Raw genomic sequence first — 23756 nt, 5'->3', positions numbered from 1 at the left:
CCGCAAATAATTTTTATTTTAAAAAATCCCGGGTTGTCATTTCTAATTATCTTCATTTTTTTTTAATAAGAAATGTTCCTTGATAATTAAGCTACATAATTGAATAAAAATGTATAATTACATTATATGTACCTGTCTTAAATGACGTCATCACTTTATGCGCGGCCGGATCTCATTTACCTTAAAAGGTATACACTGACCTTACGAGGTGTGAACTTGGTATTGTCCTGATTCAGAGGACAGAGCTGGTATTTGTTACCTCAACTTTCCGGCACCAGTGACAAGTAACTTAAAGGTATTTGGATCATTTAATGAGAGGCGGAGTGATATTCTCTCGAAGTACTTTAATTTCGTCCCAGACGTCGCTCTGTCTGGCCATATTTAATTTGACAGTGTGCCAGGGGCTTCCCCTCAGTATTCTGGAAAACTCCAAACCCCTGGTTTGATACAGTCCAACCCGAAAAAATTCCTTTGAAGAAGAACTTCAGCCATTTTCTCATTCAACGAAAAGCTGTTGACGTCCAATCCACACTTCAGGTTGAATTAAACAATTCGTTACTGCTTTCAGGGTAGGTGATTCTGTTTTTCTCCAAATATTGCACGGTTTGCTTGATTTTTCCCGCGAAAGGCCGTCGAGCAAATTATTTTTGTTTAAATTTGATAAATGTAGATGTACTACTGAAGACTAGAAGGCAAAGTCCATTTAAATTACTACATTTCATGTTATATGTTGTATTTTACATGCTCTCTCTTTCTCTCTCACTCTCTCTCAATTCATTTGAAATCTATAATCTCTACTGAAGAAATTTTTTTTTTCAGTTGTATGAGCAGATACATATATATGAACTAGAATGTCTACAGTAAGACAAGAAACCACTGCTATGTCTTATCAGGGGGTACTTGTAAGTTTAGAGAAGGAAAGAGCTATAGCAAAAGATGGTGATAAAGAGTTTCCAAAGGAGAAACAGGACATAAATTCTGCTACTGAAGATACCACAGGGACAAGCATGCTGACCATGATTAACCCACTGAACGCAAACATTCCATGCAGAAACCCTGTCCAGATAGTCGATGGACTGTTGCCACCACAATGTGATGAAAAAAATTCTCAAGAAATAAATTATGGTCTGAAGACACCTGTTACCCCTGATGTTCAGCAAGTTGGTGACCGTGTCATGACAGTGGTGACAGCAAAGACCAATTTAGGGAATTATGTTGATCTATCTAAGTCAGATGGCAGCACGAACAACAATGATGTTCATGGTGCCTACTGGGAAATGGTCCAGGAGAACAGCAAATTTTTGGTTGGGGATGCAATGCACGTGGAAAAAGATAAAAGGGATGAAGAGGAAAATAAGAAACCACAAGAAGAAAAGGAAGAAAGATCGGAGAAGCAAGGAGGACTTGCAGAAGAACAAAATACCTGCCCTAACTTGGTGAACAACCACCCTTGTGAGAAGAGTGGGTACCAAGACAAGAGCGAGAGAGAGCAGTCAGAGAACACCGGAAATGAACAAATGCCAAAAAGACCACCAGATATTCCCACCAAACAAACAAGAAAGAAGACAGAAAATAATGCCAACCATCAATGGCCCATCAGCAACAAGAGATGCAAAAAACGCAAACTAACCGTTAACAAAAAGGCAGCCCAAAGGAAGAAAAGGAAATACAAACAGGTGCCAGTTTCAGTTTTTCAGTCAGGAGAAAAGTCTACTAGTACAGATGTTTAGCAGTCGTATGTGATCAGTTATCTTATTTAAAGCTGTTGTTTTATTTTATTTTTTTTAGATTATTTATTATAAATAACATACAAGATTGTAAAATGCCAACCTTTAGCAGACAAATGACGGATGATAATGTTAAAAGGAGTATTTAACCATTTTCAGATTAAGTAAAGTGGATTGATAAATGATGTTTTCTTACTATTTAAAATTTTCTTACTATTTAAAACAAAAGCATTCTCACTGTAAAGAAAAAAGTCTTATTGATATATGGACCTACATGTAATGTAGTCTATAAATGCAGTGTCATTTATTGTTAATAGGAAATTTCTACCAATTCTTCCCAAGATGAAAGTGGAGAAGGAGCAGATGCAGGTGCCCTTGACAAGAAGAGTCCAGATGATACAGAGGAAGAACTGGCAGAGGACACATCAGCCTCCTTGTCCTTTGTGGCTGTTGCGGCTAGTCAAGGTGCAGGTGAACAGCAGTGTGGTGGAATTAATCAAGGGAATGGAGAGGGGCTGCTTGCTGTGCTGAAAAGTGAAGAATTCAAGAGCAAAAATGGAACAATTGGAGTTCTTATCAACAAGGTGAAAAATTTTTTTTTAAATAACAATTTAGAGTGGTTTGTGGTTTATCTGCTGTTAAAACTTTCATGTTTAACATAGATGTGGAAGGTAAGTGGGGTCAATCTTTTGGAAAGCCAGAATTTCTTCTTAGTGCTTTAATATCAAAGCATAGAAAATAGCATTTTTTATAATAATTTTACTGTATAAATTGTGTCTGGTCAATAACTCATGATTTTTTTAATCATTAAGCCACAGAATACACATTTTTGTTTTTTATTAATATTAAAAAATGAATTTATTTGTACTAAAAATATTATGCTATAACATATTATATAAAAAAGCAGGGGTGTTTCAAGGATATAAGGTTCTTTTTCACTTTCAGAATCTTATTTGTAAGAATGGTAAATACCAGGAATTGTCAAAAGATGGCAGCAGAGGTCATTTCTATGCCAGTCAACTCTCATCTGGTGGATTTGGACGTGTCTCCTATTGCTGGGACTCTTTGACACGCCAGGACTTTGTCATCAAAAAGGTGTACAATGTTTTGATTTTATTTAAGTCAGTTTTCAAAGTTGTTGATGTTATTAATTGAGGTTGATTGTTCAAAAAGAGGTTAATGGAAAGCTTGTGAATAATATTTAGAGATGAATGTTTGGCTCATGTTATTCTTTTTGTTTCGTTTTTAGGATAAAAATCTTTTTTAACTACAATTTTATATACATGAAGTACAATTCTATATTGACAGAATGCTATTTTTAAAAAGAAAAAAAATGATTGAATCCTTATGCCCCTATTTCACACAGACCATGAATCCCATGAATCGCCAGAAATTGAAAATTTTAGGATTTGTGGTTGAATTGTAGTCTGTTCTTGCAATTCTTGAACCATCAGGAATTCGTGGCAAAAACTTTGAGCTGTTCAAAATTCCCAATTCCTTAAAAATAATAGTGAATTTATGACAATATTTGTGCGACTCCATCCGAATCCCACGGACATTCATAACACTATTGCACCTGTTTTGTAACTGAATCGTAGAGCCTGTCGAAATTAGGCCAGAAAATTTGCAAAATCTCACGAATCCTGAAATTTGTCAATTCCTGGCAATTCGTGGGATTCGTGGTCTGTGTGAAATAGGGGCATTAGTGAGCTTTCAGTATAAAATATCAGACTATTTTAATTTTTAATATTTTCAACATGCCGTAGATTCATCAAGAAAGGTTTTCTATAAATGAGGTGCTTATCCTCCTACAGGCACATCACAAACATATACTAAAACTGTTTGGAGTGATCAAAAGAGAGTCTATGGTGGAATTACTGCTTGAATACGCCTCAGGTATTATGTTAATCTACTTCTTCTGACAGGATATTGTTAACTGTAGGGGTGGCGCTTGTCCTCTTAAATAATTGTACCACCAGCGTTAGCGCTGGCGGTACACGTGGTTTCGGTCTCGTCCGGATCGTTCCGCCAGCTCCGCCGGACGGCTACCGTTACCGCTTCTCCTCCTAGACGGTAAGAGCCCCCGTACCCATCTCTTGGATTTAGGTCACCTACGTATAATCTCAGCTCGTTCCACGTAAAATTTGGGCTTTGCCGGTATTGGGGTCTGGGTGTGGCACTCATTGCAATGCACCCTTGTCCAAAAATGGCAAAATTAAATGCTAATTATCTACCCTACGGAAGGGGTTATGGGAAAAATTTCTACAGACGGCTTTCCAAAAGTCATATGTGTAGATTTCAAATATGCCCTTGGATTTGACCTTTGACCTTTACTTCAAGGTCAAACGGGCCAAAATTTTCAAAAAAATAATATTTTTTATGAAAAAAAATTTTTTTGCCCTGTTATTCAGACACCACACAGATTTAACCAATAATATTATTGGAAAGTGTTACCCTTCAGGTCATCTTTCATCTCCGTGAATTTGGGGTCAATCGGTGCATTTTCACTGGAGTAACGGCCATAACATGCCGAAACTGAAAACTGTCTCTAATTCGGGAACCGTTAATGCTAGAGACCCATTCTTTTTTGCATTTTGTAGAGCATGTAAAGCCCAACACTGGAGGTGGTCTCCGTTTTTTTGTATTCCAAACGGTTTTCGAGTTACGCTATCAAAATTACATATTGGTGGTGAAAGCAAAATGTGCAGAACGGTATAGTCAGGTGGCTCAGTCCAAATTTTTTCCAGAATTGTGCAATAGATGATAAAAGCATGAAACTTTCCCCGATGAATAACCATTGGGTGTTCATCTATTTTGGATCAGGGGGTTGACAAACACCCAATGGTCATTCATCGTGGAAAATTTCATGCTGTTATCATCTTTTGCACAATTCTGGATAAAATTTGGACTGAGCCGCCTGACTACTTTTCACCATGAACTAAACTTTGCATATTTTGCTTCCCTTTCATATCCAAAACTGGCAGAGATAGGTCCATAGTTACTATTGGACTTGAATAGGAAGTCATATACTGGCAATCTAAATGTGACCTTGAAATTGACCTTTGACCTACTTTTCACCATGAACTAACCTTTGCAAATTTTGTTTCCCTTTTATCTCCAAAACTGGCAGAGATAGGTCCATAGTTACTATTGATTTTGAATAGGAAGTCATATACTGGCAATCTAAATGCGACCTTGAAATTGACCTTTGACCTACTTTTTACCATGAACTGAACTCTGCAAATTTTGCTGCCCTTTTATCTCCAAAACTGGCAGAGATAGGGCCATAGTTACTATTGAACTTTAATAGGAAGTCATATACTGGCAATCCAAATGTGACCTTGAAATTGACATTTGACCTACTTTTCACCATGAACTGAACTTTGCAAATTTTGCTGCCCTTTTATCTCCAAAACTGGCAGAGATAGGTCCATAGTTACTATTGACCTTTAATAGGAAGTCATATACTGGCAATCCAAATGTGACCTTGAAATTGACCTTTGACTAACTTTTCACCATGAACTGAACTTTGCAAATTTTGCTTCCCTTTTATCTCCAAAACTGGCAGAGATAGGTCCATAGTTTCTATTGAACTTGAATAGGAAGTCATACACTGGCAATCTAAATGTGACCTTGAAATTGACCTTTGACCTACTTTTCACCATGAACTGAACTTTCCAAATTTTGCTTCCCTTTTATCTCCAAAACTGGCAGAGATAGGTCCATAGTTACTATTGAACTTGAATAGAAAGTCATACACTGGCAATCTAAATGTGACCTTGAAATTAACCTTTGACCTTCTTTTCACCATGAACTGAATTTTGCAAATTTTGCTTCCCTTTCATATCCAAAACTGGCAGAGATAGGTCCATAGTTACTATTGAAGTTGAATAGGAAGTCATATACTGACAATCTAAATGTGACCTTGAAATTGACCTTTGACCTACTTTTCACCATGAACTGAACTTTGCAAATTTTGCTTCCCTTTTATCTCCAAAACTGGCAGAGATAGGTCCATAGTTACTATTGAAGTTGAATAGGAAGCCATACACTGGCAATCTTAATGTGACCTTAAAATTGACCTTTGACCTACTTTTCACCATTACTGAACTTTGAAAATTTTGCTTCCCTTTCATATCCAAAACTGGCAGAGATAGGTCCATAGTTACTATTGAACTAGAATAGGAAGTCATACACTGGCAATCTAAATGTGACCTTGAAATTGACCGTTGACCTACTTTTCACCATGAACTGAACTTTGCAAATTTTGCTTCCCTTTTATCTCCCAAACTGGCAGAGATAGGTCCAAAGTTACTTTTGAAGTTGAATGGGAAGTCATATACTGGCAATCTTACTGTGAAATTGACCTTTCACCTACCTTTTGATGAACTTTTGATATATTTTTTTGCATATTTTGAAAATTCTTGTTGATTGCATTTTTACAGCTTGTCAAGCAAAAGACTGGTGGCTGTGTCCCTTATTTTGTGTATGTGGGGGTCTATACGAATGCGCTTGCTCCAGCTGGTGGTACAATATTCGGAGGCGGTATCGCCTCTCTGATCCTCTAGTTTACTCTCAAATTATGTTATTTGGACAATTCCTTTATCCATATACTCCCCATAACTTTGTAAGAATCTGGGATAATGAAAGTTTTGTGCCTGTGTTTGGTTTTTCATATTCTTTCATCATTTCCAAAAAGTATTACAAGTTTTAAGATGAGTTTGACAAGAAGTGGTCTTATAAGTGAAAAAGGCTTATAAAATCTTTCACTTTGTCCCTTTAATTATTTTCCACTTTCAGGTGGGACTTGGGTTCACCTGAAATACCCCAGGGGAGTGGTCAGACCTGTGAGTCTCCCGGAAGAGGTGATATTTTGCCATCTAAAGCAAGCGCTGGAGGGCCTGTACTATTTGCATTATCGTGGATGGTGGCACCGTGATATAAAACGCAAGTTAAAAAGGGATTTCTCCTTCAGTTAAGGCCACACTTTTTTATGTACAGACACAGATGTGTCTGTACATATTGCCATCAACTGCGTCTGTCGTCGCCGTCGCCGTCGCCGTTGGCGTGCACTTTAACTGTAAACACGATAAGTGAAAAACCGTTTTACCTTTTGGCTTGAAAGTTACAGAACTGATGAATATTCATAATATGCCGGTCAAGTTCGAAAATCAGCATGATCGGGCTATTTTTAGGGAAGTTATGCTGTTTTTTCAATTTTTTCAGCATATATGCAACACCGTAAACACGATAAGTGAAAAACCGTTTTACCTTTTGGCTTGAAAGTTACAGAACTGATGAATATTCATAATACGTCGGTCAAGTTCGAAAATCAGCATGATCGGGTCATTTTTAGGTAAGTTATGCTTTTTTTCCCACTTTTTTCAGCATATATGCAACACCGTTAACACGATAAGTGGAAAATGGTTTTACCTTTTGGTTTGAAACTTACAGAACTGATGAGTATTTATAATACGCAGGTCAAGTTCGAAAATCAGTATGATAGAGCCACTTTTATGTTAGTTATGCTGTTTTTTTATTTTTTTCAGCATATATATGCAACACCGACAACACAATATAAGAGAAACAGATACGCCAATTGTCATTGTACTCACAGGAGTGGTCAATCTTACCAAAACATGGGTTGAGTATGAAAATCAGCATAATCGGGCCATTATTTTAGAAGTTATGCTTTTTTTCACATTTCCTTAGATTCAATTCTTAGGCATGTAAACAGTTTCATTATTTAATTAATAAGATATGTAAAAGTGTTTTTTTGACATTTCCTGCATCTTTACAACATTGTTAGTTGATTTTGTAAAAATGATGTTAAACTTAATATTGTGTATTGTGTAATAAAGTTTCAAAAATGGAAATAAACTCATATCATTGCAGTTTGTCAGATTGAATCATTCACTATGTTCAGAATCTCAGAATGGAAGAAATTGGACATTTAACACTATTCTATTGATATTTTTCCCATCTCATCAATTTTCTTAGTTGATCATATAAAAATGGCAGTAAACTGTTAATTTTGTTTTATGTTAAAAATTGTTAAAAATGGGGAAAAAAACATTTCAGAACAGTGCTGTCTTGTTTACATTTTGGCATTTTCAAGTTGTGACTTTGAAGTTCCATGGGCCTGAAGACCTTTGCTAGTCACATTTTCTGAATGTCCATAATATTAATATTTTATTATTAAAATTGATGGTCATCATGCTGTTCAACATTATGTAATATTGCATCAAAATTTGAAAAAAAAACTATTTTGGGCACTGCTCCCATGATGACCATTTAAGAAAAACCATGTCACTTACTGTTCTCAAACTTAGAGGAAAGAAACATGGGACTAAAATACAGCTTCAGTAGGCAATGCAATCTGTTTGGTAATTCTTACTGCCAGTTAAACAGTTTTAAAAATTTAATTTTTCACTTATTGGCATTTTCAAGGTGTGACTTTGAAGTTCCACGGGCTTGAAGACCCATGCTAGTCACATTTTCTGAAAATCCATGATACATATATTTTATTATATTTTATTATTAAAAATTGACGATCATAATGCCGTTAACCATTATGTAATTTGGCATCACAATTTTGGATGCTGCTGCCATGATGACCATTATGGGAAAACCATGTTACTTATGATTGCCAACTTTTCAAGGAAAACCGATAGGCCTGTTGTCGTGAAACTCTCAGGAGTAATTGATCTTACTAAAACGGAGGTCAAGTTCGAAAATCGGCATGCAGCCTGAGTTGGGAAAGCAGGCTAATTGGCTTCTTTTTCTGGAAGTTATACATTTTCAAAGTGTGAACTTGAACTCTCAAGGGCCTGAAGCCTTATGCTTGTTACACATTTTACTTACATTGGTATTACCTGTTGAGCATAATTAAAATTTGATGTTGAATTTGCAGTTTAATATAATGTACTTTTGCATCAGAATTGACAGTAGCCTATTTTGTGCATAGTTATTTCCTGTTTTTTGTCAGTACATTTGACAGCTTTGCTGCCTTGTTTTTAATTTTTATGTAAAGAGGCATCCAAGTACATTTAAATTTTGCCAAAAGAATTGGGGGTCACCGACCAAATAAGGGAACTACGCCAAGTTGAAGTGCATTACACCCTTAGTAATGCACTATTCCCCATTCAAATCAATGGGAAAATCGGCGTTTTTTCACTAAAGCATTATTATGTACAGACACAGATGTGTCTGTACATATTGCCATCACCTGCGTCTGTCGTCGCCGTCGCCGTCCCTGTCGCCGTCCCTGTCGCCGTCGCCGTCGCCGTGCACTTTCATCGTTAACACGATAAGTGGAAGACAGTTTTACTTTTTGGCTTTATATTTACAGAGCTGATGAATATTCATAAAACGCAGGTCAAGTTCGAAAATCAGCATGTTTGGGCAATTACTGTAGTATTTATGCTGTGTTTTCACTTTTTAGCATATATGCAACACTGTTAACACATTTCAAGGAAAACCGATAGGCCTGTTGTCATGAAACTCACAGGAGTAATTAATCTTACTGAAACGCAGATCAAGTTCGAAAATCGGCATGATCGGGCCACTATTTTAGTAGTTATGCTGTTTTTTGCACTTTTCAGCATATGTGCAACACTGTTAACACATTTCAAGGAAAACCGATAGACCTGTTGTCATGAAACTCACAGGAGTAATTAATCTTACTAAAATGCAGGTCAAGTTCGAAAATCAGCATAATCGGGCCATTATTTTATAAGTTATGCTGTTTTTAAACATTTCCTCAGATTCAATTCTTAGGCATGTTAACAGTCTCATTATTTAACTAATAAGATTCGTAAAAGTGTTTGTTTGACATTTCCTGCATCTTTACAACATTGTTAGTTGATTATGTAAAAATGATGGTAAACTTGTTTTCATGTATTGTATAATAGTGTTTCAAAAATGGAAATAAACTCATATCATTGCAGTTTGTCAGTTTCATTCATTCACTATGTTCAGAAACTCAGAATGGAGGAAATTGGACATTAAACACTGTTCTATTGATATTTTTCCCATCTCATCAATTTTCTTAGTTGATCATATATAAATGGCAGTAAATTGTTAATTTTGTTATATGTTAAAAAATTGTTAAAAATGGAAAAAAAACATTTCAGGACAGTGCTGTCTTGTCTACATTTTGGCATTTTCAAGGTGTGACTTTGAAGTTCCTTTGGCCTGAAGACCTTTGCTAGGAACATTTTCTGAATATCCATGATACTAATATTTTATTATTAAAAATTGATGGTAATTATCCTGTTAAACATTATGTAACATTGCATCAAAATTTGAAGACACCCCTATTTTGGACACTGCTCCCATGATGACCATTTAAGGAAAACCATGTCACTTACTGTTCTCAAACTTACAGGAAGAAACATGGGACTTAAATAAAGCTTCAGTGGGCAATGCAGACTATTTGGTAAATTTTTTTGGCAGTTAATCAGTTTTTTGTGAAAATTTAATTTTTCACATATTGGCATTTTCAAGGTGTGACTTAAAACCTCCACGGGCTTGAAGACCCATACTAGTCACATTTTCTGAAAATCCATGATACATATATTTTATTATGTACAGACACAGATATGTATGTACATATTGCCATCACCTGCGCCTGTCGTCGCCGTCGTCGATCATGTCGCCGTCACTGTTGCCGTGCACTTTCAGCATTAACACCATAAGTGGAAGACAGTTTTACTTTTTGGCTTTATATTTACAGAGCTGATGAGTATTCATAAAATGCAGGTCAAGTTCGAAAATAAGCATGATCGGGCCATTATTGTAGAAGTTATGCTTTTTTTTCACTTTTCAGCATATCTGCAACATCGTAAACACATTTCAATAAAAACCGATAGGCCTGTTGTCATGAAACTCATAGGGGTAATCAATCTTACTAAAACGCAGGTCAAGTTCGAAAATCGGCATGATCGGGCCACTATTTTAGTAGTTATGCTGTTTTTTTCACTTTTCAGCATATGTGCAACACTGTTAACACATTTCAAGGAAAACCGATAGACCTGTTGTCATGAAACTCACAGTGGTAATCAATCTTACTAAAATGCAGGTCAAGTTCGAAAATCAGCATAATCAGGCCATTATTTTATAAGTTATGCTGTTTATTCACATTTCCTCAGATTCAATTCTTAGGCATGTTAACAGTCTCATTATTTAACTAATAAGATTCGTAAAAGTGTTTGTTTGACATTTCCTGCATCTTTACAACATTGTTAGTTGATTATGTAAAAATGATGGTAAACTTGTTATCATGTATTGTATAATAGTGTTTCAAAAATGGAAATAAACTCATATCATTGCAGTTTGTCAGATTCATTCATTGACTATGTTCAGAAACTCAGAATGGAGGAAATTGGACATTTAACACTGTTCTATCGATATTTTTCCCATCTCATCAATTTTCTTAGTTGATCATATAAAAATGGCAGTAAATTGTTAATTTTGTTATATGTTAAAAAATTGTTAAAAATGGAAAAAAACACATTTCAGGACAGTGCTGTCTTGTCAACATTTTGGCATTTTCAAGGTGTGACTTTGAAGTTCCTTTGGCCTGAAGACCTTTGCTAGTCACATTTTCTGAATATCCATGATACTGATATTTTATTATTAAAAATTGATGGTAATTATCCTGTTAAACATTATGTAATAGTGCATCAAAATTTGAAGACACCCCTATTTTGGACACTGCTCCCATGATGACCATTTAAGGAAAACCATGTCACTTACTGTTCTCAAACTTACAGGAAGAAACATGGGACTTAAATAAAGCTTCAGTGGGCAATGCAGACTATTAATCAGTTTTTTGTGAAAATTTAATTTTTCACATATTGGCATTTTCAAGGTGTGACTTAGAACCTCCACGAGCTTGAAGACCCATGCTAATCACATTTTCTGAAAATCCACGATACGGATCTTTTATTATTAAAAACTGATGGTCATTATGCTGTTAAGCATTATGTAATATTGCATTAAAATAGAAGAAAACACAATTTTGGGTGCTGCTGCCATGATGACCATTATGGGAAAACCATGTTACTTATGATTGTCAAACTTTCAAAAAAGAAACAAAGGACTAAAATGCAGCCTGAGTTGGAAAAGCAGTCTAATTGGCTTCTTTTTCTGGAAGTTATACATTTTAGTGAAATAATTATTTTTATCATGTTGGCATATTCATTGTGGGACTCGAAGCTCCCATGGACATGAAGCCAAATGGTAATCAAATTTTCTACATGTCCATGCTATTTATAGTCAATAATCAAAAATTGGTGATAATTATTCTGTAATTTATTATGTAATGTTACATCAAAATTGACAAAAATCTTTTTGCACTGCTACTACAAACATTATGAAAAGAAAACTATGTTACTTATTATTATTTTCAACTTACAAGTATGATTTGGAGGATTGGCATGCAGTTCAAATTAGAAAGCCAGCTCAAATGGGTTATCATTTATTATTGAATTTAAGCAGTTTTATGTGAAATTTTCATTTTTCTCATTCTGGCATTTTCAAAGTGTGAACTTAAACTCCCATGGGCCTGAAGCCTTACGCTTGTTACACATTTCACTTACATTGGTATTACCTGTTGAGCATAATTAAAATTTGATGTTGAATTTGCAGTTTAACATAATGTACTTTTGCATCAGAATTGACAGTAGCCTATTTTGTGCATAGTTATTTCCTGCTTTTTGTCTGTACATTTGACAGCTTTGCTGCCTTGTTTTTTATGATTTTCTTATGTTCGAATTTTGGATTTTTACTTTTGGTTTGTGTGGAGAGACATTCAAGTACATGGATGAGACATCCTAGCTTTTTTTTTAGAATTGTCATACTGATGCAAAGGTGTAAGTCATTAACTTTACAACAGATTTATTGAAGAGGGAAATATGTCATGCATGTGAAAGTATTTTATTGCCGTTGTTATTTATTTATTACCTCTGCCAAGGAGGTTATGTTTTCACCCCTGTTTGTCTGTTTGTTTGTCATCAGTATAACTCAAAAAATTATGGACCGATTTTGATGAAATATTCAGGAACTGTCAGAAGTGGGCCAAGGAACAGATGATTAGTTTTTGGTGGTGATCCGGATCAAGAACCAATTAATAATCAATCAACAATCAATAATGATAAAAAAATTGCTGCCTTGGCGGAGGTCTGCGCTCTCGGAGTGCTTTTCTAGTATAATGAATATAATATGAATGTGACTTTTTGGCTCCCACCACCCCCCCCCCCCCAACCCCCCCCCCCCAAAAAAAAGGGAAATCAGCACACAGAAAAAACTCATTAATGTTGTATGTACCAGCACCACTCAAAAAGTCAAAAATCAACCAATAGCCAGAAAAATCTCAACAACACTGCCCTTCAAAAAATCAACGAAAATCAGAAAGACGAGTTTTTTAGCTGTTTTGCCTGTCATGCCAATTGTAAACACTGTGTTGTCAAGAAAATGAAGCGTCTGATACAAAGTTTCAAACGCGGCATCCACGTGCTTGCTTGCGATGTGTTCAGTTCACTTTATTTACACTGACAAGTTGAGGTCAGAAATGCACAATTTTTTCTGTATTAGCGTATGCAGTTTCAATTTTGATTAGTGAACTTTCTTCAAGCTGCATGGTCATTTTCTGAACATTTGTATAAGCTGAGAAATATTTCTCATCGGAAAATCGACCAGCAGCTTTCCAAGTCCTCTTTAGAACCCATTCAGAATAAAAGATCCGAAGACTTTTTGAGCCACAGATCAAAATTAGTGGACCCTACATGAGAGAAGAGCTGACTAATCTGCTGATGGTCTAATTGCCTCCACATACACCATTAAACCATTTAATTACGTCTCTGAGGTTTAATTGCTGGATCTCTGCATGTTGAGGCGGGGTGACTGTCAGCAGAATAGTTGGCCTTTCTTTCATATAGGGCATACCATGGATCAGAAAGTACTCAGATCTTCTGTTCTGAATGGGTTCTTAGTTAACAGAGGTTACTACATAGTTCGCAGAGACTAATTACTCCTCAGTTAAAAGATAACTCCTTAATTAACATGGATTTCTCTTTAGTTAACAGAGATTACTCTCTAGTTAACATGGGTCACTCCCTTCTCTTATTCTCTTGTTTGATAATATTTTTGGGTTTCACCTGTAGGTTTTTTTTTTTTCTTTTGTGGCTTGCCTAAAAATCAGCACGGTTGTAGCAATATAAGACTCTCCTTTTCTTTATAGCATCAAATATAGGGATAACTGATGATGGCATTGTCAAGATTATTGACTTTGGAGGTGCAATGAAAAGAGATTCAAAGCCTGGGAAAGGTGAACAATTTGAAATTATTCTCAATTTTAATTTTGTTGTCATGTTATAGAGTTGTTCTCTTTTTAAACACAGCTAAAATTTGGACTATAACACTTTGTCTTTACTTTGAAACCCTTTATGAAAACTAATTCTCAACTAACACAATCTCCATACTTCAGGTATTACACTGAACTATCTTCCCCCAGAGGTATGCACTGATATGCAAAACTGCTCAGAAAAGATGGACATCTGGGCTCTGGCCTGCAGTGTGATATATCTGATGACAGGAAAAGAAGTCTGGACATACCTGCCAAAGAGGATTGGAGCAGTGACAAATGGACCATTGCCCAAAGATCAAAAGAACTTGCAGAAGCTTGTAGGTAGATTGGTCTTTACACCTGTAATTTGGTTGCATGAGTAATTTGTGCATTGGAATTTTGTTATTATATTCATTTGTATTTCAATTTGAATTATTTCAGCAGTATCATTTTTTTTATGTACAGACACAGATGTGTCTGTACATATTACCATCACCTGCGTCTGTCGTCGCCGATGCCGGCGCCGTGCACTTACATTGTAAACACAATAAGTGAAAGGCAGTTTTACTTTTTGGCTTTATATTTACAGAGCTGATGAATATTCATAAAACGCAGGTCAAGTTCGAAAATCGGCATGATTGGGCCACTATTTTAGCAGTTATGCTTGTTTTTCACTTTTCAGCATATATGCAACACTGTAAACACAATATAAGAAAAACAGATTGGCCAATTGTCATTAAACTCACAGGTGTGGTCAATCCTGCTAAAACGCAGGTTGAGTTAAAAAATCAGCATAATCAGGCCATTATTTTAGAAGTTATGCTGTTTTTTCACATTTCCTCAGATTCATTTCTTAGGCATGTTAACAGTTTCATTATTTAATAAATAAGATATGTAAAAGTGTTTGTTTGACATATCCTGCATCTTTACAACATTGTTAGTTGATTATGTAAAAATGATGGTAAACTTGTTATCATGTGTTGTGTATTTAAGTTTCAAAAATGGAAATAAACTCATCATTGCAGTTTGTCAGATTCAATCATTCACTATGTTCAGAATCTCAGAATGGAGGAAATTGGACATTTAACACTGTTGTATTGATATTTTTCCCATCTCATCAATTTTCTTAGTTGGTCATATAAAAATGGCAGTAAACTGTTAATTTTGTTTTATGTAAAAAAATTGTAAAAAATGTAAAAAAAAAAAAACCTTTCAGAACAGTGCTGTCTTGTTGTTTACATTTAGGCATTTTCAGGTTGCGACTTTGAAGTTCCATGGGCCTGAAGACCTGTGCTAGTCACATTTTCTGAATATCCATGTTACTAATATTTTATTATTAAAATTGATGGTCATTATGCTGTTAAACATTATGTAATGTTGCATCAAAATTTGAAGAAACTCCTATTTTGGGCACTGCTCCGATGATGACCATTTAAGGTAAAACCATGTCACTTACTGATCTCAAACTTACAGGAAAGAAACATGGGACTAAAATCCAGCTTCAGTAGGCAATGCAGTCTGTTTGGTAATTCTTTCTGGCAATTAGACAGTTTTTTGTGAAAATTTAAATTTTCACATATTGGCATTTTCAAGGTGTGACTTAAAACCTCCACGGGCTTGAAGACCCATGCTAGTCATGTTTTCTGAAAATCCATGATACGTATATTTTATTATTAAAAATTGACAGTCATTATGCTGATAAGCATTGTGTAATATTGCATCAAAATAGAAGAAAACAATTTTGGGTGCTGTTGACCATCAGGAAAAACTATGTAACTTATGATTGTCAAACTTTCAAAAAAGAAACACAGGACTGAAATGTAGGTGGAAAAGCAGTCTAGTTGGCTTCTTTTTCCTGAAGTTATACATTTTAGTGAAATATTCATTATTATCGTATTGGCATATTCATTGTCGGACTCGGAGCTCCCATGGACATGAAGCCGAATGGTAATGAAATTTTCTGTGCTATTTATAGTCAGTAATCAAAAATTGGTGATAATTTTTCTGTAGTTTATTATGAAATGTTACATCAAAATTGACAAATCTTCTTGCACTGCTACTACAAACATTATGAAAAGAAAACTATTACTAATTACTATTTTTAACTTACAAGTATGATTTTTAGGATTGGCATGTAGTTCAAATTAAAAAGCCAGCTCATTTGGGTTATCATTTATTATTATGTACAGACACAGATGTGTCTGTACATATTGCCATCACCTGCGTCTGTCGTCGCCGTCGCCGTCGCCGATCATGTCGCCGTCGCCGTCGCCGTGCACTTTCAGCGTTAACACCATAAGTGAAAGACAGTTTTACTTTTTGGCTTTATATTTACAGAGCTGACTAATATTCATAAAACGCAGGTCAAGTTCGAAAATCAGCATGATCAGGCCATTATTGTAGAATTTATCCTGTTTTTTCACTTTTTAGCATATATGCAACACTGTTAACACATTTCAAGGAAAACCGATAGGCCTGTTGTCATGAAACTCACAGGAGTTATCAATCTTACTAAAACACAGATCAAGTTCGAAAATCGGCATGATCGGGCCACTATTTTAGTAGTTATGCTGTTTTTTTCACTTTTCAGCATATGTGCAACACTGTTAACACATTTCAAGGAAAACCGATAAACCTGTTGTCATGAAACTCACAGGAGTAATCAATCTTACTAAAATGCAGGTCAAGTTCGAAAATCAGCATAATCGGGCCATTATTTTATAAGTTATGCTGTTTTTTCACATTTCCTCAGATTCAATTCTTCGGCATGTTAACAGTCTCATTATTTAACTAATAAGATTAGTAAAAGTGTTTGTTTGACATTTCCTGCATCTTTACAACATTGTTAGTTGATTATGTAAAAATTATGGTAAACTTGTTATCATGTATTGTATAATAGAGTTTCAAAAATGGAAATAAACTCATTGCAGTTTGTCAGATTCATTCATTCACTATGTTCAGAAACTCAGAATGGAGGAAATTGGACATTAAACACTGTTCTATTGATATTTTTCCCAACTCATCAATTTTTTTAGTTGATCATATTTAAATGGCAGTAAATTGTTAATTTTGTTATATGTTAAAAAATTGTTAAAAATGAAAAAAAAAACACATTTCAGGACAGTGCTGTCTTGTCTACATTTTGGCATTTTCAAGGTGTGACTTTGAAGTTCCTTGGGCCTGAAGACCTTTGCTAGGTACATTTTCTGAATATCCATGATACTAATATTTTATTATTAAAAATTGATGGCAATTATCCTGTTAAACATTATGTAACATTGCATCAAAATTTGAAGACACCCCTATTTTGGACACTGCTCCCATGATGACCATTTAAGGAAAACCATGTCACTTACTGTTCTCAAACTTACAGGAAGAAACATGGGACTTAAATAAAGCTTCAGTGGGCAATGCAGTCTATTTGGTAAATTTTTTTGGCAGTTAATCAGTTTTTTGTGAAAATTTAATTTTTCACATATTGGCATTTTCAAGGTGTGACTTAAGAATCTCCACCGGCTTGAAGACCCATGCTAGTCACATTTCTGAAAATCCATGATACGGATCTTTTATTAATAAAAACTGATGGTCATTATGCTGTTAAGCATTATGTAATATTGCATTAAAATAGAAGAAAACACAATTTTGGGTGCTGCTGCCATGATGACCATTATGGGAGAACCATGTTACTTATGATTGTCAATCTTTCAAAAAAGAAACAGGACTGAGTTAGAAAGATGCAGCCTGAGTTAGAAAAGCAGTCTAATTGGCTTCTTTTTCTGGAAGTTACACATTTTAGTGAAATATTCATTTTTATCATGTTGGCATATTCATTGTGGGACTCGAAGCTCCCATGGACATGAAGCCAAATGGTAATCAAATTTTCTACATGTCCATGCTATTTATAGTCAATAATCAAAAATTGGTGATAATTATTCTGTAATTTATTATGTAATGTTACATCAAAATTGACAAAAATCTTTTTGCACTGCTACTACAAACATTATGAAAAGAAAACTGTGTTACTTATTATTATTTTCAACTTACAAATATGATTTGTAGGATTGGCATGCAGTTCAAATAAGGAAGCCAGCTCAAATGGGTTATCATTTATTATTGAATTTAAGCAGTTTTATGTGAAATTTTCATTTTTCTCATTCTGGCATTTTCAAAGTGTGAACTTAAACTCCCATAGGCCTGAAGCCTTATGCTTGTTACACATTTCACTTACATTGGTAATACCTGTTGAGCATAATTAAAATTTGATGTTGAATTTGCAGTTAAGCATAATGCACTTTTGCATCAGAATTGACAGTAGCCTGTTTTGTTATTTCCTGCTTTTTGTCTGTACATTTGACAGCTTTGCTGCCTTGTTGAATTTATGCAATTTTGTGTGAAATTTTTATTTTTCTCATTCTGGCATTTCCAACATGTGAACTTGAACCCCCATGGGCCTAGAGTATTACCTGTTGAGTATAATTAAAATTTGATGTTGAATTTGCAGTTAAGCATAATGTACTTTTGCATCAGAATTGACAGTAACCTATTTTTTGTATTGTTATTTTCTGCTTTATGCCTGTAAATTTGACAGCTTTGCTGCCTTGTTTAAATCAAATTCATTTGTTCAATGTTGTGCATTTTATCTGCTTTAGTTAGTAGATGCTCTTGAATGTATGTAAAGATTGAATTCTTAAATATGCGTGAAATGTAACTGCAATTTATAGTGTTACAAAATCCCTATTTTCGGTCCCATCTGGCATACAACCATCGCCCAATTTGGCCCACCCCTCACCGCCATCCAACCCACCCCCACTTAATAAACTTGTTGCAAGAAATTGATTTTTACTACTGTCTGCTGCAAATTTGTGATAACAGTTTGAAAGAAGCCTTGAATTTTGTCAAGGTGGACCCAACCCTGGCTGTGAACATAATGCTTATTTCAACCTGTTTCAGATTGCTACATATGGCAGCCATATTGTAGAGTATGCTGAGGATACTAAGGATAAACTGTACACTTACCGTTTAAAGAATCTAATATGTTACATGCTAAACCCAGTGCCAGGTAAACGATGGAGTGCCTTGGATTGCCTAAATGAAATTCAAAAGTTGACACCTACAACAGGTATGGTCTGCCTTACTCCTCAAACCAGCTTCTGTTTGATGTAATGGCATTATTGTGTGTTTATGCGTGACTGTTTGCATACACGGGTGCAAGCAAATTGAAGTAACTAGATTTGTAAGTCTGATGTATGTGTGAGTGTCTTCATAATAAACAATGACCTTCCACAGTTGTGTGCTTGATTTAAATTTGTATTCAAGGATCATCAATGCTCTTCGTCCCGTGTGGGACATAAGGCCACATTATTCAAGGATGGGTTACGCAAAATGTCTAAGGTTGTAGGTCTTACATTAGACTGCTAAAACCAGATAGCTGGCTATATAAAGTCAACTCTTTGATAATTTCCCAGCAGTGTTTTACATATGATTGGCTGACCATAAATATAGTTGATGTGTGCAGATGGGCAATTTTAATCTCTAAGATTGAATATCTTTGATGAAACAAATACAACTTGCTCAAGGTCAAGGCTCTGACAAAAAATATGGACTAGTAAATGATATACTAGCACTGCTGTAAATACCTTATAACAATCAATTTAGCTAAAATTCTTTGTGGTCTTTGACTAATATTCTAGAGAGAAATGTTCATGCTGTTGTACCTAATACAGTTCATTCATTGATACCTAACACCGTAATGTTTCCAGTTACAGTCTCTGTACCCAGTGTGTTGCCAGATATTCAACAACTGCTTCAAGACCAAACAGAGGTGAGCTTATGCACTGAGATTAAACAATGAGATTGAAACTGTCACACCTAAAGGAATGAATAGTAATCTTGCCTCATGTAACTCTTTGCCACACTTCTTTCTGTAAAAAAATATACTCACTTATTGTTATGATTATTCTCTCTGTGTCCTCCCAAAATGCATTGGAAAGTATTTCTCACCAAACACAATATCAATTACAACCTCTCACTGTCACACCTAATGCAACACAGCCCATGCTGTCACAACTTATGCAGTCACAAGCGTGCATTGTGCATAGCCCTGAATACTAGCCCTCTTGAAGAAGAGATCAAAATTCTTACTATTTTACTTAATCATTCCTATCATACTAGTTGGCCTGTTTTCAGAAACATTGTCAACAATCAAACTTATAACACTCAGCCCAGCCTTATGGCGAAATCACTTTTTACCTGAGAATTCCTTGTATAAAGCCTATTAACTATTGCTTGTTTTATAAGCCTGCTGCCCAGTGTGAGGACAGCACATCTGGTTACCAGACTCAACCACCCAGGAGGAAAGGTGACTTAAGAGAAATAGAGACGAGGGAAAGAAACGGAGAAGAGCAAAATAGAGAAGAAGAGGAATTAGGGTCACAGGAGGAGTTTTACCCTGGACACATTCCTATTGACATGTGAGAAGAGGACTTTTCCAGTAACTTGTGAGCATGTGCAGTACTCTCTTTGTGGTGTGAAACTTTTGTTGAGGAGGCTCAGTTGGCAATCTGACTCTTGTAATGTCAGTTGTTCTGTTTTTACTGTGAAAATATTTCAAAGTGATTGTGGCTTCTTGTAACTTGTGAGAAAATTTTCCCAAGTATATTGGTCTGTTCATTTGTGGTCAAAGTTTTGTCTCACAACAGGGCCACATTTTTAGAGATTTTGTTTGTAAAAAAATTGCAGTAGATTGGTAATTGCTCTAGGATGAACCCTATTGATTTCCATAAGGATGGTGTTTACTGTCTTTTTGTAAAAAAAAACAATCAGTGTTTTGAAATTAACATGGGCAAAGCCCATTGAAAATAATAAAAAAAAGTTTTTTTTGAATTTTGATTGTAATGAAGTACAATCGGCTAATCTGAACAAGGTCACAACTTCTTCAAACTCCAAGTTTCATCTAGATGTGGTATTGATTAGTATTAATTTGGAGGGAGGTTGAAATAGACCAATGCGCTTCAAGAATAATGTTTATCATTTAATACACTGCTGGGAAGTTCAACTGTGATTTGTTCCACACGGGACTCCGTTGACAGAAAAATATCAGACTGTATCAGTGTGCAAGACTGACCATTGGTCAACACATCTTTATTTAAATATAGCTGTCCATTCAGTTCAACTTTATGCTTGTTACATCTGTGGTCTTGTAGTTCACATGTACTTGGCCTGTAGGCAACTCTATGTTTAATTGTTTGTGGTCAGTTTTTTTGGTTCATGATAGAGCCTCACACATTCGGACTATTGATAGTGTTGAAGATTTTAAAAAAGACTTGAAAACTTTCTTATTTGCACAGTATTTCGATTAAAATTTAATGCATTAAACTATATATTTTCTCATTTTATCAGAAAAAAGTTTTATTGTTGAGACCATTACTATTTTAACCAGCATTAATCGTTTAAATAGTTTTATTAACCTTAGCTTTTATTATCTATATAATTAGTTGTAATCCTGATAATTTTATTTGTAAACAGCGCTAGTAGTAGTGTAGTGCAGTTTTTAAAAAATAAATATTATTATAATTATTATTACAAAAATGTCAGCGGATTGGTAATTGTTGAAGGATGAACCCATAGCTTATTGATTTTCACTAGGATCATGTTTATTGTGCATAAGGGTTCTAAAATTGTATAATTTCAGTATAATTAATTGCTATCAGTGGCATATTAATATTTTCTTTGTGTATATTTTGTGTAAAATTATTTTTTGCCTTATCTGAATTTATGATAAACTAAACGGATGTGTCTTTTTAGATACAATTTAAAAATTGTCTTGAAGTTTTTCATGCTTAATATTAAGTCTTAAGGGGCAGATAACCAAATTCAGCATTGTTAATAAGCTAAGCTTGGAAGGCCCTGGGAAGCAGAATGTACAGGATATTTCTTCAAGCATTGACACAATTACCAAATTGGTGATTTGAAGGTGAAGTTTGAAAATCATTCATTTTTGTAATCTAAATATAATGACATGATTGTATATTTTTCTTTGACGATACACGTCTTGAATGCACTTACTATTTGGTACTTAGTTACTTACATGTACTAACTTAGCTTTACACTTTAGTATTCTCACTAAATCGGACTACTTAATTGTAACTGGGATTGATTGATGCTTAGTAATAAATTATGAAAATTACCCTCGACTTTTTCTTATTTTTTGTTCATAAAGACTGTACCTCAACAGTAGCATGACCGAATCTGATAGCTTGCGTGTTTTTGTGTAAAGAAGACGATCGTTACCTGGGCAAAAATGCTCTTTTTTATTTTTAATTTTTATTAATGGTGTAATCACTTCAAATTGCATGGAGTGATGCTACCGGTAAGTCATGACGTCTCCCACGTTACAGTGGCAGAGTTAGAGGGGGGGGGGGGGGGTCAGGGGGTCCTGACCCCCTCCACCCCCCCTCCCTTCGATTTCTGGATCCCTCTTGAAATTTGAATTTTGACTAGCCGAATCATAGTTCTAAACTGTACCAAATGGCACCACTCGCCCTCTAAAATACCAATGTTTTTTGGGCCCTTCGGCGGGCCCCGAACCCAACGCCAAGTGTTGGGAGGGGGGGGGGAGGATCGGCCTCGCATCCGCAGACCCCCCTTCAAAAAATCCTGGATCCGCCCCTGCGTTACCAAGTTTCTTCGAGATTTGATAACGATTGGCAATATTTTACTTGTAGATAGACGTCTGCCAAATGAATGAATGGTGTGTAGCATATTAGAACGTCAAAGACATTTATCACTGTCAACAGACTGTTACTACCTCCAAGAATGATCATTATTGGACACAGCCTGTGAATTGGGACTCACATTTCTTAAACGCTCTCATTCATTTTTTCATTCAGCGGCAACATTTTTTAAACATTTGTTAGATGTAGCGTGTTATAGTTCGCAAGGCCTTACTGCATGAGCATGTTTTCAAAGCAGCCATGGGTGACCACGGAAACTGTCTCAGTTATGATTATGGCCACCTGTTGCCTAAGAGACCATTCCCACAGATATTTAGATCGATCTATCGCCCTGGGGAGTCTCACTAAATTCCTGTCAACTTGGCCGGCTTAAGTGTCTGTCACGCCTAGTAAAGCTGTTAGGGGGTAATTATCTTTACCCTAGCTGATTCAGTAGGCGTGACAGACATTTAAGTCGCTTGAGCTGACAGCAATTTAGCGTGAACCCTCAGGGAGTTAGGACGTTCCAGATGGATGGATCTAAATTTGTGGGAATGCCGTCTAAGACAGTAAGAGGACAGGTTAAATCGTAGTGACTAAAAGCTGATGGTGGCCACTCAGTAAGAAATACCAAACAGGCAGTAAAGTTATGCTGCTCCGTTAAAAAATGCGAGGACAGGTTAAGCCAGCCAAACGTCTGGTTTTGTGCATCAGTCGTTGCGGGTTGTACAGTGTTATGAGTACCACGAAGTTTCACGTTCATGTTTTTATCATTCTAATCTTTGTTCGTTATTTTGACGGCTGTGTGTTCAGAATTTACTGACATAGGCTACTCAAGGCAACAAAAAGTTGGTGAAAATTACATAATTGTTTTTGAATGAAGATTTGGCAGATTGATTAATCATGTTTATCATTTCAATTTACACTTCCTATAATCACTATTTTCGTAACATGGCCGTATACCGTCTG

General features: G+C 35.5%; 1 protein-coding gene across 3 annotated transcripts; it reads left to right on the top strand.

The window, feature by feature from the left end:
• Nucleotides 1–149: 149 nt before the first annotated feature.
• On the top strand, nucleotides 150–22261 carry LOC106156846 (uncharacterized). Of its 3 annotated transcripts, XM_087013328.1 has the most exons (12): nucleotides 153–569; nucleotides 820–1518; nucleotides 1630–1676; nucleotides 2045–2311; nucleotides 2673–2822; nucleotides 3494–3623; nucleotides 6528–6674; nucleotides 13972–14058; nucleotides 14218–14414; nucleotides 19027–19195; nucleotides 19836–19897; nucleotides 20374–22261. In XM_087013328.1, exons 2-12 carry the CDS (start codon nucleotides 852–854, stop codon nucleotides 20548–20550), a joined length of 2100 nt encoding a protein of 699 aa, XP_086869454.1. In that variant the 5' UTR covers nucleotides 153–569; nucleotides 820–851; the 3' UTR covers nucleotides 20551–22261. The 3 variants fall into 3 exon arrangements, 2 of the variants coding, with proteins under 2 accessions (XP_086869453.1, XP_086869454.1); XM_087013327.1 differs by having other exon boundaries at nucleotides 152–569; nucleotides 820–1676; XR_015334523.1 differs by lacking the exon at nucleotides 20374–22261 and having other exon boundaries at nucleotides 150–569; nucleotides 820–1676; nucleotides 14218–14418.
• The last annotated feature ends 1495 nt before the right edge of the window (nucleotides 22262–23756 follow it).

This window comes from Lingula anatina, chromosome 5, assembly GCF_051362555.1.
Source record: "Lingula anatina isolate TDL-2025a chromosome 5, LinAna3.0, whole genome shotgun sequence".
NCBI lineage: Eukaryota > Metazoa > Brachiopoda > Lingulata > Lingulida > Lingulidae > Lingula > Lingula anatina.
The sequence above is the reverse complement of the archived record's forward strand: the minus strand, read 5'-3'. Positions and strand labels throughout refer to the sequence as shown.

Bases quoted from the DNA above. Each gene is read 5' to 3' on its own strand.
- LOC106156846 (XM_087013327.1), top strand. From the start codon at position 852: ATGTCTACAGTAAGACAAGAAACCACTGCTATGTCTTATCAGGGGGTA. The intron at 2,823-3,493 runs GTGTACAATGTT...AACATGCCGTAG, and splicing joins AGGACTTTGTCATCAAAAAG to ATTCATCAAGAAAGGTTTTC. The intron at 3,624-6,527 runs GTATTATGTTAA...TTCCACTTTCAG, and splicing joins ACTGCTTGAATACGCCTCAG to GTGGGACTTGGGTTCACCTG.